This window comes from Eretmochelys imbricata, chromosome 3 (genome assembly GCF_965152235.1).
Source record: "Eretmochelys imbricata isolate rEreImb1 chromosome 3, rEreImb1.hap1, whole genome shotgun sequence".
Taxonomy (NCBI): Eukaryota; Metazoa; Chordata; order Testudines; family Cheloniidae; genus Eretmochelys; species Eretmochelys imbricata.
Genome location: NC_135574.1, coordinates 68,776,538 through 68,791,295, shown reverse-complemented (window position 1 = coordinate 68,791,295; position 14,758 = coordinate 68,776,538). Strand labels below are relative to the sequence as shown.

The 14,758-nt window shown below is 41.6% G+C and overlaps 1 protein-coding gene across 1 annotated transcript in view; it reads left to right on the top strand.

The window, feature by feature from the left end:
* Positions 1–14,758, top strand: part of RNGTT (RNA guanylyltransferase and 5'-phosphatase) — a 441,453-nt gene that overhangs the window by 30,022 nt on the left and 396,673 nt on the right. The window contains exon 5 of the mRNA XM_077812806.1: positions 10,665–10,740. Coding sequence (XP_077668932.1) covers positions 10,665–10,740 — 76 coding nt within the window. The remainder of the gene's footprint in view (positions 1–10,664; positions 10,741–14,758) is intronic.

Sequence of the window (14,758 nt, the reverse complement as noted above, 5' to 3'; positions counted from 1 at the left end):
GTCAGTCGGGAATCAATTTGCAGTGGGCAAATCTACTGTGGGGGCTGCTGTGATGCAAGTAGCCAACGCAATCAAAGATCTACTGATATCAAGGTTAGTGACCCTGGGAAATGTGCAGGTCATAGTGAATGGCTTTGCTGCAATGGGATTCCCTAACTGTGGTGGGGCCATAGACGGAACCCATATCCCTATCTTGGCACCGGAGCACCAAGCCAGCGAGTACATAAACCGCAAGGGGTACTTTCAATAGTGCTGCAAGCACTAGTGGATCACAAAGGACGTTTCACCAACATCAACGTGGGATGGCCGGGAAAGGTACATGACGCTCGCATCTTCAGGAACTCTGGTCTGTTTCAAAAGCTGCAGGAAGGGACTTTATTCCTAGACCAGAAAATAACCGTTGGGGATGTTGAAATGCCTATAGTTACCCTTGCGGACCCAGCCTACCCCTTAATGCCATGGCCCAGGAAGCCATACACAGGCAGCCTGGACAGTAGTCAGGAGCTGTTCAACTACAGGCTGAGCAAGTGCAGAATGATGGTAGAATGTGCATTTGGACATCTAAAAGTGCGCTGGTGCAGTTTACTGACTCGGTTAGACCTCAGCAAAACCAATATTCCCACTGTTATTACGGCTTGCTGTGCTCTCCACAATATCTGTGAGAGTAAGGGGGAGACATTTATGGGGGGGTGGGAGGTTGAGGCAAATCGCCTGGCTGCTGGTTACGTGCAGCCAGACACCAGGGCGGTTAGAAGAGCACAGGAGGGCGCGGTGCGCATCAGAGAAGCTTTGAAAACCAGTTTCATGACTGGTCAGGCTACAGTGTGAAAGTTCTGTTTTGTTTATCCTTGATGAAACACACCCCCTCCCCCCCTTCGATCACTGCTTGCAGAGGTAATAAAGTCATTGTTGCTTCACATTCATGGATTCTTTATTAATTCATCACACACATAGGGGGATAACTGCCAAGGTAACCCGGGAGGGGTGGTGGAGGAGGGAAGCACTGGGTGGGGTGGTGGAGGAGGGAAGGACAAGGCCACACAGCACTTTAAAAGTTTAACACTTTAAAACTTACTGAATGCCAGCCTTCTTTTGCTTGGGCAATCTTCTGGGGTGGAGTGGCTGGGTGGCCAGAGAGGGGGGCCCCCCCGACCGCATTCTTGGACATCTGGGTGAGGAGGCTATGGAACTTGGGGAGGAGGGCAGTCGGTTACACAGGGGCTGTAGCGGCAGTCTGTGCTCCAGGTGCCTTTCCTGCAGCTCACCCATACGCTGGAGCATATTAGTTTGATCCTCCAGCAGCCTCAGCATTGAATCCTGCCTCCTCTCATCACGCTGCCGCCACCTATCATCTTCAGCCTGCCACCTCTCCTCACGTTCATTTCGTGCTTTCCTGCACTCTGACATTGTCTGCCTCCACACATTCGTCTGTGCTCTGTCAGTGTGGGAGGACAGCATGAGGTCAGAGAAGATTTCATTGTGAGTGCGTTTTTTTCGCCTGCTAATCTTCGCTAGCCTCTGGGAAGAAGATCCTGTGATCCTTGAAACACATGCAGCTGGTGGAGAAAAAAAAAGGGACAGTGGTATTTAAAAAGACACATTTTATAGAACAATGGGTACACTCTTTCACGGTAAACCTTGCTGTTAACATTACATACAGAGTATATGTGCTTTCATTACAAGGTCGCGTTTTGCCTCCCCCCACCACGTGGCTAACAGCGGGGAACATTTCTGTTCAGCCATAGGCAAACAGCCCAGCAGGAACGGGCACCTCTGAATGTCCCTTTAAGAAAAGCACCCTATTTCAACCAGGTGACCATGAATGATGTCGCTCTCCTGAGGATAATGCAGAGAGATAAAGAACGGATGTTGTTTGAATGCCAGCAAACATACACTGCAATGCTTTGTTCTGCAATGATTCACGACTGTGTGCTACTGACGTGGAGTGGTAAAGTGTCCTACCATGGTGGACGGAATAAGGCTGCCCTCCCCAGAAATCTTTTGCAAAGGCTTTGGGAGTACATCCAGGAGAGGTTTATGGAGATGTCCCTGGAGGATTTCCACTCCATCCCCAGACACGTTAACAGACTTTTCCAGTAGCTGTACTGGCCGCGAATGCCAGGGCAAATTAATCATTAAACATGCTTGCTTTTAAACCATGTATACTATTTAAAAAGGTACACTCACCAGAGGTCCCTTCTCTGCCTGGCGGGTCTGGGAGGCAGCCTTGGGTGGGTTCGGGGGGTACTGGCTCCAGGTCCAGGGTGAGAAACAGTTCCTGGCTGTCAGGAAAACTGGTTTCTCCGCTTGCTTGCTGTGAGCTATCTACAACCTCATCATCATCATCTTCCTCGTCCCCAAAACCTGCTTTTGTGTTGCCTCCCCCTCCATTGACTGAGTCAAAGCACACGGTTAGGGTAGTGGTGGCTGACCCCCTAAAATGGCATGCAGCTCATCATAAAAGTGTCATGTTTGGGGCTCTGACTCGGAGCGGCCGTTCACCTTTCTGGTAGGCTTGCCTCAGCTCCTTAAGTTTCACGCGGCACTTCTTCGGGTCCCTGTTATAGCCTCTGTCCTTCATGCCCTGGGAGATTTTGACAAATGTTTTGGCATTTCGAAAACTGGAACGGAGTTCTGATAGCACGGATTCCTCTCCCCACACAGCGATCAGATCACGTACCTCCCGTTTGGTCCATGCTGGAGCTCTGTTGCAATTCTGGGACTCCATCATGGTCACCTGTGCTGATGAGCTCTGTACTCACCTGTAGCTTGCCACGCTGGCCAAACAGGAAATGAGATTCAAAAGTTTGTGGGCCTTTTCCTGTCTAGTGCATCTGAGTTGAGAGTGCTGTCCAGAGCGGTCACAATGGAGCACTCTGGAATAGCTCCCGGAGGCCAATACTGTCGAATTGTGTCCACACTATCCCAAATTCGACCCGGAAAGGCCGATTTCAGCGCTAATCTCCTTGTTGGGGGTGGAGTAAAGAAATCAATTTTAAGAGCCCTTTAAGTCGAAAAAAGGGCTTTGTCGTGTGGATGGGTGCAGGGTTAAATCTATTTAATGCTGCTAAATTCGACCTCAACTCCTAGTGTAGACCAGGGCTCAGAGGTTATAGCTCTCTGGTCAGGGCAGAGCAAGAATCAGTTTAATGAGGCTCTGGCCCTCTGGGCAGGGCAAAGCAGTAAGCTGTCTTTCGCCTGGCCTCCTGGCTCAGGCAGATAGTGGACAAACATAAGAACGGCCATACTGGGTCAGACTAATGGTCCATCTAGCCCTGTATCCTGTCTTTTGACAGTGGCCAATGCCAGGTGTTTTCAGAGGGAATGAATAGAACAGGTAATCATCCAGTGATTCATTTCCTGTCGCTCATTCCAAGGTTCTGGCAATCAGAGGCTAGGGACACTTCAGAGGATGTGTTTTGCATCCCTGGCCATTCTGGCTAAATGCAGGCCTCTTGGCCTAAGGTGAGTAGATAGTCACCCCAGGGACCACCCGACTCCACTGGGTCCCAGCCCAGAGCCCTAACAGTGGGAAATGGTTCCACCACTGGGTCAACAGGGATCCCACTGAAACACGCTGATCTGAATTCTGGCAACACAAGTGGACTATTGTCTGGTATCCCTGGGATATTTCCTACTACCCCTTTGGAGTGTACCTCTGTCTACTTGGATTCCTCCATCTCCCTGGGGTACACGGCCAGTAGCTCCTCCAGGTACTGGTCAGTCAGCAGTTCCAGCCCCTCCTCTGAGTTCTCAGCATGACAGAGCTCCATCTCAGACGCAGGGCTCAGCAGCGGGTGAGAGACGTTTGCTTCCTTCTCCGGCTCTTCCACAACTGAGCTGTAGGGGCTTCCTTTTAAACCTTCTGTCCTGCCTCAATGCTTCTGGCAGGGTGGGTATGGCTTTCCTGGCTCCGCCCACCAGAGGGTGAAAATTGGTTCATTACTGTCAGTCTTGGCGGGAGGCCCTGCCCCATCGCTACGTATACATACGGGACAAACGTTTTACGGGGCAGACATTTTACCTAACTCCTTCTGATGCAAGTGAGTATTTCTTGGGCAAGCACTGCTTGGCTTGTCCACATCTTGTGTGGCATTTGATAATCAAGAGAGGTTGATCTCCTTGTGATCATGTTGAATTTATAAAGATTCTGTGCTTTAGTATTCATTTTAGTATTACATTGTTAAGGTTCCAACTTCAGAAGTTGAGTTCCTTCAGTAATATACTGGGGACTGTTAATGGAAATTTGATTGTGTTACACTTCTTTGGCATATACAGCCTCAAAATGAGTGTTTTCAGAACTTTGATTTTATCAAAATCAAAAATACCCAAAATTGGTTCATGAAAGACTCTTAATTTTACTTTAAATATAACGGTCAGATTAGATACATGAGACAAAGTGCATCCTTTTCTGAATACCATTATGTTCAAACATTAATATAATTTTGTTTTCAAAGGTGAAAATATTACAAGTAAATGTTCTTCTAAATGCCAGTCCTGAACACTAAACCTGGGATCCAAGAGTCAAGCTAGGTTATTTTTCTCATATGTCATCCATAATAAAGATTGTGCAGGCTAAACTAAGCTCTCAGTGCTTGTGAAACTAGTTTGCTCTCAGTAGGTTTGTATAGGTGTAATTGATGGGTATCCAGTAAACAACTGAGTTGATGCATCTGAAGAATGGTATTCATTACTTTCTCCTGGTTATGTTGACTGCATTCTAACAGGAGTAAAAGCAATAAAAAGTTATTTTTTTGTCATTGTTTAGCAGATATAATTCTGAATACACACAGGGAGCAAATCTGTTGAATTAAGAAGATGCTATTTTACATAATTCATTCTTAGAGGAGAGGCACACTTCAAGGTTTTTCTATATATTTTACATAGAGACACTTAGTGGTTTAAGACATGCAGTTTTTTCTTAAACTTGGATTTACACATAATTGTCTACATACAGTTTTTGGAACTGATATAAATACATATTGTTTTAGAAACTGATGTAGTTACAGCAGTACAGCTCCCTAGTGTGGATGCATCTAGACTGGTATAAAATGCTTATATTGGCATTGTGTGTGTGTTAGTATAAAAATGGTACGTAGACCAGCCCTATAGATCACAAACAGACTTATTTACTGAAGAGTTCTGTGATGGGGTGCACTTATCCTGTACCAGCCCCCAAAGGGTTAACTGTGCTTTGTAGGCTGAGGAAGCCCTGCCCCTTCGACTCTGCTGGGCATGTTCAGCCTGGATGCGGAGTATAAAAGGAAGCAGCTGCTGAAGGGGGAAGCCGCAGACTGCAGGCCATGACTATGGAGCCATGGCGCTCAGAGCTCCAGACTGCCTGATGAGCCCGGAGAAGAGACCGCGTTGGGAGGAGCTACTCCACTTGAGGACCCCAGAGACCTGAGGGGACTGTGGAGCATCGCTGAGGGAGAAAGAGTAGGAAGCAGCCCCGGGGACTTAGACTTTTCTCTGGTGAGTGAACCAGGGGAACCAGTCAGCATGTTTCAGGAGGATCCCTGCTGACTCAGTGGTGGGCACCCCCACCACCGCCAGGGCTCTGGGCTGGGACTTGGAAGAGCAGGAAGGGCCTGAGGCCCCCTACCCGGTGCTTCACACACCCCTAGATGCCGCCCCACTTCCCCAGCAAGCCAATAGGCCACATGGCACCCCAGAAGTGGGTGCCTTCATTTACTAGCCTTTAGGCCATGCCATGAGTGGAAGGGCTGCCTTTATTGACTCTGGCCAGTCCGCCACGCTGCCCTGAGTGGAAAGGGCCACCTTTGTTGACTCTGGCCAGTCCGCCACGCTGCCCTGAGTGGAAAGGGCCACCTTTGTTGACTCTGGCCAGTCTGCCACGCTGCCCTGAGTGGAAAGGGCCACCTTTGTTGACTCTGGCCAGTTTGCCACACTGCCCTGAGTGGAAAGGGCCACCTTTGTTGACTCCAGTCACTAGGCAATACTACCACGTTTTAGAATAAGGGTCCTCAGCATAGGACCTAACCGGCTGCAGTATCGTCTCTGCCCTTTCTTTTGACCACACATGACCCGACACCCCGTGATGGGGTGTCCCTACCCCGCGGCAAGTTCATTCTGCTTTGTTATTAAATTTTAAATGATTGGTTTAGAGTGTGTGGTTCTCAGCCTAAGGATCATTGCCCTCCCTCTCTTTAGATAAATGGGAGGCTGGGTTTCAAACTTTTCTGTTGTAGTGTGGACTCATGATAGGGAAGAGGTTGAAAACTATTGGATTGGAGGCAAATTGGACTAATATTCAAAATGAACTCTTGAAATTGCGTGAACATTTATTTCTGTGGAATAGAATGTTTTTGTTTTTTCTCAGTCTTTACGTGTTCAATGGGAATTTTAAATAACATTTTCTTAAATCATATATGGAATTTGTTCTCACATCATATGTTACTCATCAATTGGAATAAGTTGACGTAGCCATCCATAGCATCTCAATGCAATTAATTATTTTTCTGGGTCAGCAATTTACATGGAATACAAATAGCATTATGAAGTGTTTGAAATAGAAAACTCATTTTACTAGTATTTTAACTTTAAATATCATTTGCAGTGTTGGGTTATTAACGTCTGATGGTTGGTTATAGGGAATACAGATTACACTACACCTTTCATTTCTGCTATGTGAACTGAGACATGAAATTGGAGTTATTTGTTAAGATGGCATTTGTTTTTATCTCCTTAGCTTAGTTATTCCTGTCTGAGATATCTTCTTCCTCATAAGAGATTTAATTAGTAGTGTCCTCAATGTCTTCTGTTGTAATTTCATCTTTAGAGAGTAGTAGAAAGAGGTTCCTTCTCTAAAATTCTAGACAGATGGTGTCAAAGAGAAAACAGATCACTGTTCTAGAAATGGAAAGAGGAATGAATGCCTGTATGCTGAGATAGTGATGTTTGAGGAGGGAAGTTCAAACATCTTTTGTTTCTATTCACTAGTCTATTAAGAAGCAGTGCAAAATATGCTGTATGAGAAGAATGTGACATCAAAGTAGTCAAATGTATTTAGTTGGGGAAAAAGAATAGAGCTATTCTAATCACAGCAGAAAAGAAAGGATATGAATGAGACAGATGCATAATTCTTTTATGTAAATTTTTACATGAGAAACATGAAGCAGTTTCAAACGTCAGAAAGAGGAAACCAATAAAGCTCTGGTCAGGGCAGTTCTACTCCTGTTGGATTGAGCAGTAAGTGGTTGGCACAGGACTCCCATCACAGTTGAATAAGTTTCACCACAAAAGGGTGATAAAATTGATAATGAGGTTTAATCTGGTCTTCAGAAAAGAAGCAAATGTTCTGTCCTTCCTATATGCTCAGGTAATGTTTAATTTTTCAAATATCAAGTAGACAGAAAAATCTGCCATTTCCGAACTTAACTTCTAATAGTAATAGAAATCAGAGACAGAAAAGACCCATTAGGTCAACTCTTTCAAATGCATACTTGTTCCTGATTCTAGGTTCTTGAGTTTAGTTTCGTATACTTGAGCAATGGGCCTGCACTGTTTCCCTTGGAAGGCCATTTTAATGCTACCAACGTACATCGCTGGTCATCACATGATTCAAACGTATGCTGCTGATCAGAAACTTTTCCTAACACACCCATATTTCTTTACTCAGTTCCGTTCCATTCTTAGGATTACTGGTTTTTCCCTTCTTCTTAGTGTTAATTTTTAAGTAAACTATGGTTGAGTTTTTAGGTGTAAAAATCAAATTTTGAGAATTCATAATATTCTGTGCTAGAGTGTCGAAGCCTGGGAATCAGGTCCTTCTAAGGAAACACCAGGGTTACTGGGGAGATGGGAGATTGTATGTACATAGAAAAGGACAGGAACAGTGATGGCTGGGAAAGCTGCATGACCTCAAATCCCAACGCCTTGCTTTCATTGTCAACATGCTTCTACTATTGCCATTTGGATAAAAAAAATTATAAGACCTTTGACTTTCACTTTTTGATGCCAGTAGTCACAGCATGCCCCATTACTACAAACGGAGTGTAAGTCAAGAAAATTTAACTTTCAGCCTCAATAGGTCAGGAATACAAAGTGCTAGTTTGAATGGCAATCCGTGAGAAACTTCCTAGCTAAATTAGATAAAGATGGATTGGAAACTTGATTTTTTGGAACACAATGTTGCAAGTCTGGAGTAATCCTGCTACCACAGAGGAAATAAAGTGGAAAGATCTCGCCTTAGTAGGCGGCTCAGGAGAAAGAAAAATGTGATGACAGGCACTGTAATCCATTGTGGTCCGAAGCAAGTTTTGAGATAAGCAAGGGTTAGTAAAACAAACAGGAAGAAAGACTCACTTGTGTCTTTCTGTTAATTATTGTGACATTTCTCTTTTTCAGAGAACACATTCTTAATATCCTTAATTTCCTACGTATGAAGAAAATATACCTTTCAATCAGGTTGAGGAAGAAAGGTCTCTGACCTGGTTTGATACATGTCTGTAATGAGAGGGGCGGCTCAAGTTATTCCCCTTCTTTGACCATTAGTAACAATTTTGCTTTTGGTGTGGAGGGAGGAGGTAAAGTACACACTTGAAAACTGTGTATATTTTTAATCCTGTATTTTGGAATTTACCATTCACTTTGCTTGTGTTATAGAAGAAAAAAGCAACTGCTCATAATCTGATCATATAGACCCCAAAGAAAAACTCTACTGACATTTTAACTTCTCTGAATATGGTTGAGAAATGTGGTAATTGATCTAAATACTGTTAACTTGGATGAGATTTTTCTGCTTTACTGGAACATGCAGAATAAAAATAAACAGAATAATTGGCATGGTACTAATAAATTAATGGTGTGATCCCTGTCACTTTAATTAATAATCATAAAAAAAATGCAAGACAAATTTTGAGCAAGATATTAAACTCCCCTTTCTTGAAAGAACTATGAAACAGCAAGAGATGGTCTTTCCTTCCGATTTGATTTATCTAAACCACTAGATGGAGCTGGTAACATAGGAAAAAAGGGAAAATTAGAAGTAATTGCTTTTTTGCTCTCCCCCCTTCTGAGAAATATTCAATAAAATAAAGGCTGAAAAAACAATTTATTAAATTTAAACTTTTGTTTCTGTTTAAACTGAAAAGACAAGTAGTTCAAAGTGATTGTCTTTATTGAATGGGTATGTTTTTTAGGTTTCAGAGTAACAGCCGTGTTAGTCTGTATTCGCAGAAAGAAAAGGAGTACTTGTGGCACCTTAGAGACTAACGAATTTATTTGAGCATGAGCTTTCGTGAGCTACAGCTCACTTCATCAGATGCATACCGTGGAAACTGCAGCAGACTCTATATATACACAGAGAATATGAAACAATACCTCCTCCCACCCCACTGTCCTGCTGGTAATAGCTTATCTAAAAGCCATTTCCAGCACAAATCCAGGTTTTCTCACCCTCCACCCCCCCACACAAATTCACTCTCCTGCTGGTGATAGCCCATCCAAAGTGACAACTCTGAGAGTGGCCAGTTTGGATGAGCTATTACCAGCAGGAGAGTGAGTTTGTGTGTGTATGGGGGTGGGTTTTTGGAGGGGGGTGAGGGAGTGAGAGAACCTGGATTTGTGCAGGAAATGGCCTAACTTCATTATCATGCACATTGTGTAAAGAGTTGTCACTTTGGATGGGCTATCACCAGCAGGAGAGTGAATTTGTGTGGGGGGGTGGAGGGTGAGAAAACCTGGATTTGTGCTGGAAATGGCTTTTAGATAAGCTATTACCAGCAGGACAGTGGGGTGGGAGGAGGTATTGTTTCATATTCTCTGTGTATATATAGAGTCTGCTGCAGTTTCCACGGTATGCATCTGATGAAGTGAGCTGTAGCTCACGAAAGCTCATGCTCAAATAAATTCGTTAGTCTCTAAGGTGCCACAAGTACTCCTTTTCTTTCTATGTTTTTTAGGGATTTCTTTCAAAATTAAAATTAAATAACCACTAAAATGTTAATAGCCATTTTGAAATAGAACTGAGAGGATCTATGGATATAATCTTTAAATTTAGAAAGCGGGGTAACTTTGACATGATTAAGGTGCCACCAGACTCCTTGTTAAAGTGGCATGTTCAGATGTCTGAAGAAGTGGGGTTTTACCCACGAAAGCTTATGCCGAAATAAATCTGTTAGTCTTTAAGGTGCCACCAGACTCCTTGTTGTTTTTTGTGGATACAGACTAACACGGCTACACCCTGATATTTGACATGGTTTTTATGCTTAACAGTATGAAATGACTATAACCGCAAATTATTTCTCTAAATTCATAATCACTGCATTGATTACATTTATCTTTCATCGCTCCTACAAATGCTGATCAGAAAGCAATCAGGTACTTTCTGGTATTAATCATATTTAAACACTAATAAAAAATAGTATTGCTGAGCTTTTTTATTTTGACAAATTGAAGATTCAGAAAATTACTGATAGGAATTAGCACACAGAATTTAAATATCGTTTGGGCTTTATACATAGTCTCTAGACGATCTGGGTTTCCTCAGTTAGAATGGGGGTATCTCCTTAATGGTGGTAATTTAAGTGGAATGAGCCAAAAATATCACTTGTTTGCATTGTTTGTAATAAAAACAGCTGCATGTTGTTCATTTTTAAAATGATTTGTCTCCATACATTTAGGGTTGTTTTGTTTTTCAGGTGTTCATTGTACACATGGATTCAATCGAACTGGTTTTCTTATCTGTGCCTTTTTGGTCGAGAAGTTGGATTGGAGGTAATTTTGCAAGTTTAATTAATTTTGGGTACAGGGAAGGGATACAATTGGTAGTGTTTTCTCCAATGTGTTTCATAGTTGTCATTGCTCCATTGGTGGTCCGATTGTTCTAAGATTTTTATCTTTTAAATGAATATATTTTTTTCACTGTTGATTCTAGGAATGCTGATTTTTGTGTGTGTGCATATCTGACACAGTGCACTAAGAATGTCTGTTTTCTCAATAGATGATGGTAACTGGGAAGTGTTAGTTTTGAGCAGGTGACATACATTAACATTATTCCTGTCAAACTCTCTTGACAGTTCAGTCTCTTTCAGTTAAGCTTTCAGCTATATTGTCAAGTCTGTAGACCAACTATTAGCCCTACCAGCTGTGTTTAAGTTTTCATGAGTATGTATATAGGTTGCCTTTTCTCTTTCCTGTGCAAAGTATTGAAATATACTCATGTACTGCTTTTGATTGATAGCATTATTTTAGATCTTTTGTTGTTGGCATATTCAAAACAATGGCATTAGATAGGCAAAGTAGCAGGAAAGTGACATGTATGCGTACATCTGAAAGCATACCCAAAACACTGCATTTGTTACAGGATTTTTCCAACAAGAGCTATATTGGTGGTGTAACCTACCTTTTGAGAATTTTCCAGAACCAGGATGCATACTTTGAAATAAGGATGGGAGAAACGAAACCTTCCCTCCTCCCCCAATAGTGGTGCTCCACTTTAAATATCATTACTTCAGGAAAAATGTCTAAAAGTCTTGCCATGTTAGAGGATGGCTTTTATTCAATGATATAATTTAAACTAGGGCTGTCAAGTGATTAAAAAGATTAATCACATGATTAAACAATAATAGAATACCATTTATTTAAATATTTTTGGACTTTTCTACATTTTCAAATATATTGATTTCAGTTACAACACTATACAAAGTATACAGTGCTCAATTTTTATTTATTTTTGACGACAAGTATTTGCACTGTATAAAAACAAAAGAAATAGTATTTTTAGTTCACTTAATACAAGTACTGTAGTGCAATCTGTTTATCATTAAAGTGAACTTATAAATGTAGAATTATGTACAAAAAACTGCATTCAAAAATAAAACAATGTAAAATTTTAGAGCCTACAAGTCCACTCAGTCCTACTTCTTGTTCAGCCAATGGCTCAGACAGACACGTTTGCAGAAGATAATGCTGCCCGCTTCTTGTTTACAGTGTCACCTGAAAGCGAGAATATGCATTCTCATAGCACTGTTGTAGCCGGCATCGCAAGATATTTACGTGCCAGATGCGCTAAAGATTCATATGTCCCTTCATGCTTCAACCACCATTCCAGAGGACATCTGTCCATGCTGATGACTGGTTCTGCTTGATAACCGTCCAAAACAGTGTGGACTGACGCATGTTCATTTTCATCATCTGAATCAGATGCCACCAGCAGAAGGTTGATTTTCTTTTTTGGTGGTTTGGGTTCTGTAGTTTCTGCATCAGAGCGTTGCTCTCTTAAGACTTCTGAAAGCATGCTCTACACCTCATTCCTCTCAGATTTTGGAAGGCACTTCAGATTCTTAAAGCTTGGGTCAAGTGCTTATCTTATTTATCTTTAGAAATCTCTCATTGGTACCTTCTTTGCGTTTTGTTAAATCTGCAGAGAACGTGTTCTTAAAATGGACAACATGTGCTGGTCATCATCCGAGTCTGCTATAACATGAAATATATGGCAGAATGTGGGTAAAACAGAACAGGGGATGTACAGTTCTCCACCAAGGAGTTCAGTCACCAATTTAATTAATGCATTATTTTTTTAACGAGCGTCATCAGCATCTAAGCATATCCTCTGGAATAGTGGCTGCAGCATGAAGGAGCCTACAAATGTTTAGCATAACTGGCACTTAAATACCTTGCAATGCTGGCTACAAAAGTGCCATGCAAATGCCTGTTCTCACTTTCAGGTGACATTGTAAATAAGAAGTGGGCAGCATTATGTCCCGTAAATGTAAATAAACTTGTTTGTCTTAGCGATTGGCTGAACAAGAAGTAGGACTGAGTGGACTTGTAAACTCTGAAGTTTTACATTGTTTTGTTTTTGAGTGCAGGTATGTAACAAAAAAAAATCTACATTTGTAAGTTGCACTTTCACAACAAAGAGATTGCACTACAGTACTTGTATGAAGTGAATTGAAAAATATTATTTTTAATAATTTTTACAGTGCAAATATTTGTAATAAAAATAGTATACACTTTGATTTCAATTACAACACAGATTACTATAGGAAAATGTAGGAAAACATCCAAAATATTTAATAAATTTCAATTGGTATTCTATTGTTTAACAGTGCGATTTAAACTGCAATTAATCGCAATTAATTTTTTTGAGTTTATTGCGTGAGTTAACTGCGATCAATCAACAGCCCTAATTTAAACACAAGATTTTCTCCTATCCAGCTAGTTCTGATGCAAAGCCTGTGTCTCTAGAGTCTGGTCTACACTAAAAAGTTAAGTCGACCCAGCTATGTTGTAGTCATGAGTGTCATAGTTAAGCCAACTCCCGGGTGTTGACAGCGCTAGGTTGATGAAAGAGTTCTTCTGTTGACCTAGCTACCACCTCTCAGGCACGTGGATTATGTATACTGACAGGAGAACCCCTCCGGCTGGCTTAGATAGTATCTACACTGAAGTGCTGCAGCTGTGTTGCTGTAGTATTTCAAGTGTAGACAAACCCTAGGGTCTTGGCAATATCTCCGTTTCCACTATTCTATTTGAAGAACCATTTCCAGCATTGGATGGAAAATGGATGGATCCATGCTGCTCCTTCATTTTTTTTTTTTTTTTAATGACTGAACATAAAGTTTATCTTGAGACTAGGATATGGGCAAGATGGCCACCTTTGAGGGAAGAACCAATTTTTCCTGGTTAAGGTAGGCACGCAGTGAGAGGAGATGCATTGTGATGGAGCCTCTGAGCACCAATGGCCCAAGGAATCTAGTAGCTCAGCTGAACCTGGGAAGTGGACATAAAGCTGAACATCTTACTAGTAGGGTGCTAGTGAGTCTTATGCCTGATAGGTTGGGTACTTTCAATTCCTCTAAATGCTTTAAAAATCAGCATGTAATAATTTGAACCACAGTAGGTCTTTTTTTTGTTCTTTCCCCTGGAAACAAATAAAGATTCTGAGTTAAGTCTATTTGAAATAGTACCTCCTATTCAGCTTTACTTAATACTTTCTTACTTGTGCATGAAAAGCCTTAATTAAATTGATTGACCAAGCCTTGTGGTCAATCAATTTGGTTGATTTTTTTTTTTTGGTGGTTTTTTTTGCAAATGGTTAATAGTGTTAATTAAACTTGTTCATCTCGGTCAACTTTTGTGAAACAGGATCATCATTCTCAAATGTAGTGATAAAATACAGCTACAAACAAAAGCAGCAACATTAAAAGAATTGCCTTAAATTTACAATTACAGTAAGTGTGTGCACCATATTAAGAAAAATTATGTTTGCTGCATTATCATTTCAAGTAAAGCGACATTGCTATTCACTGATGAAACAATGAGGTTTCCCTGTAGAAAATCCATCCATATTTACCCCTTAAGCACATGATGTAGGATAGCAGCAGATGCACTGTGAATGCTGAGAAGTATTATACAGCTAGTTTAAGGAAAGGTCATCCAGACTGACAGCCCTCGAGCTAGTCATTGGAAACCTTACGTGATGTTCTTTTTGCAACTCACTTTTCCCCAAGACAGTTTCATTTCTGGAATATGTAAACTCTCTTTCCTACCAGGCTGATCTTCTGTACCTGAAATCTGAGCTGTTACATCGGGTTTTGTTACTATCTATTCTTAATACTATGTATTTACAAGAGAATCAGCTGCTTGTAGTACATCAAGGACAAACTTTTCTAGAGGATGATTGGCATTCTTAAGCATTTGGAATGGGGGCCCATCTCTCTTCCCTTTTCTCTCCTACTCCCAAGTTGCCTCTGGTCTCTGGGATATTAATTAAAGGATTTGTTAAGCA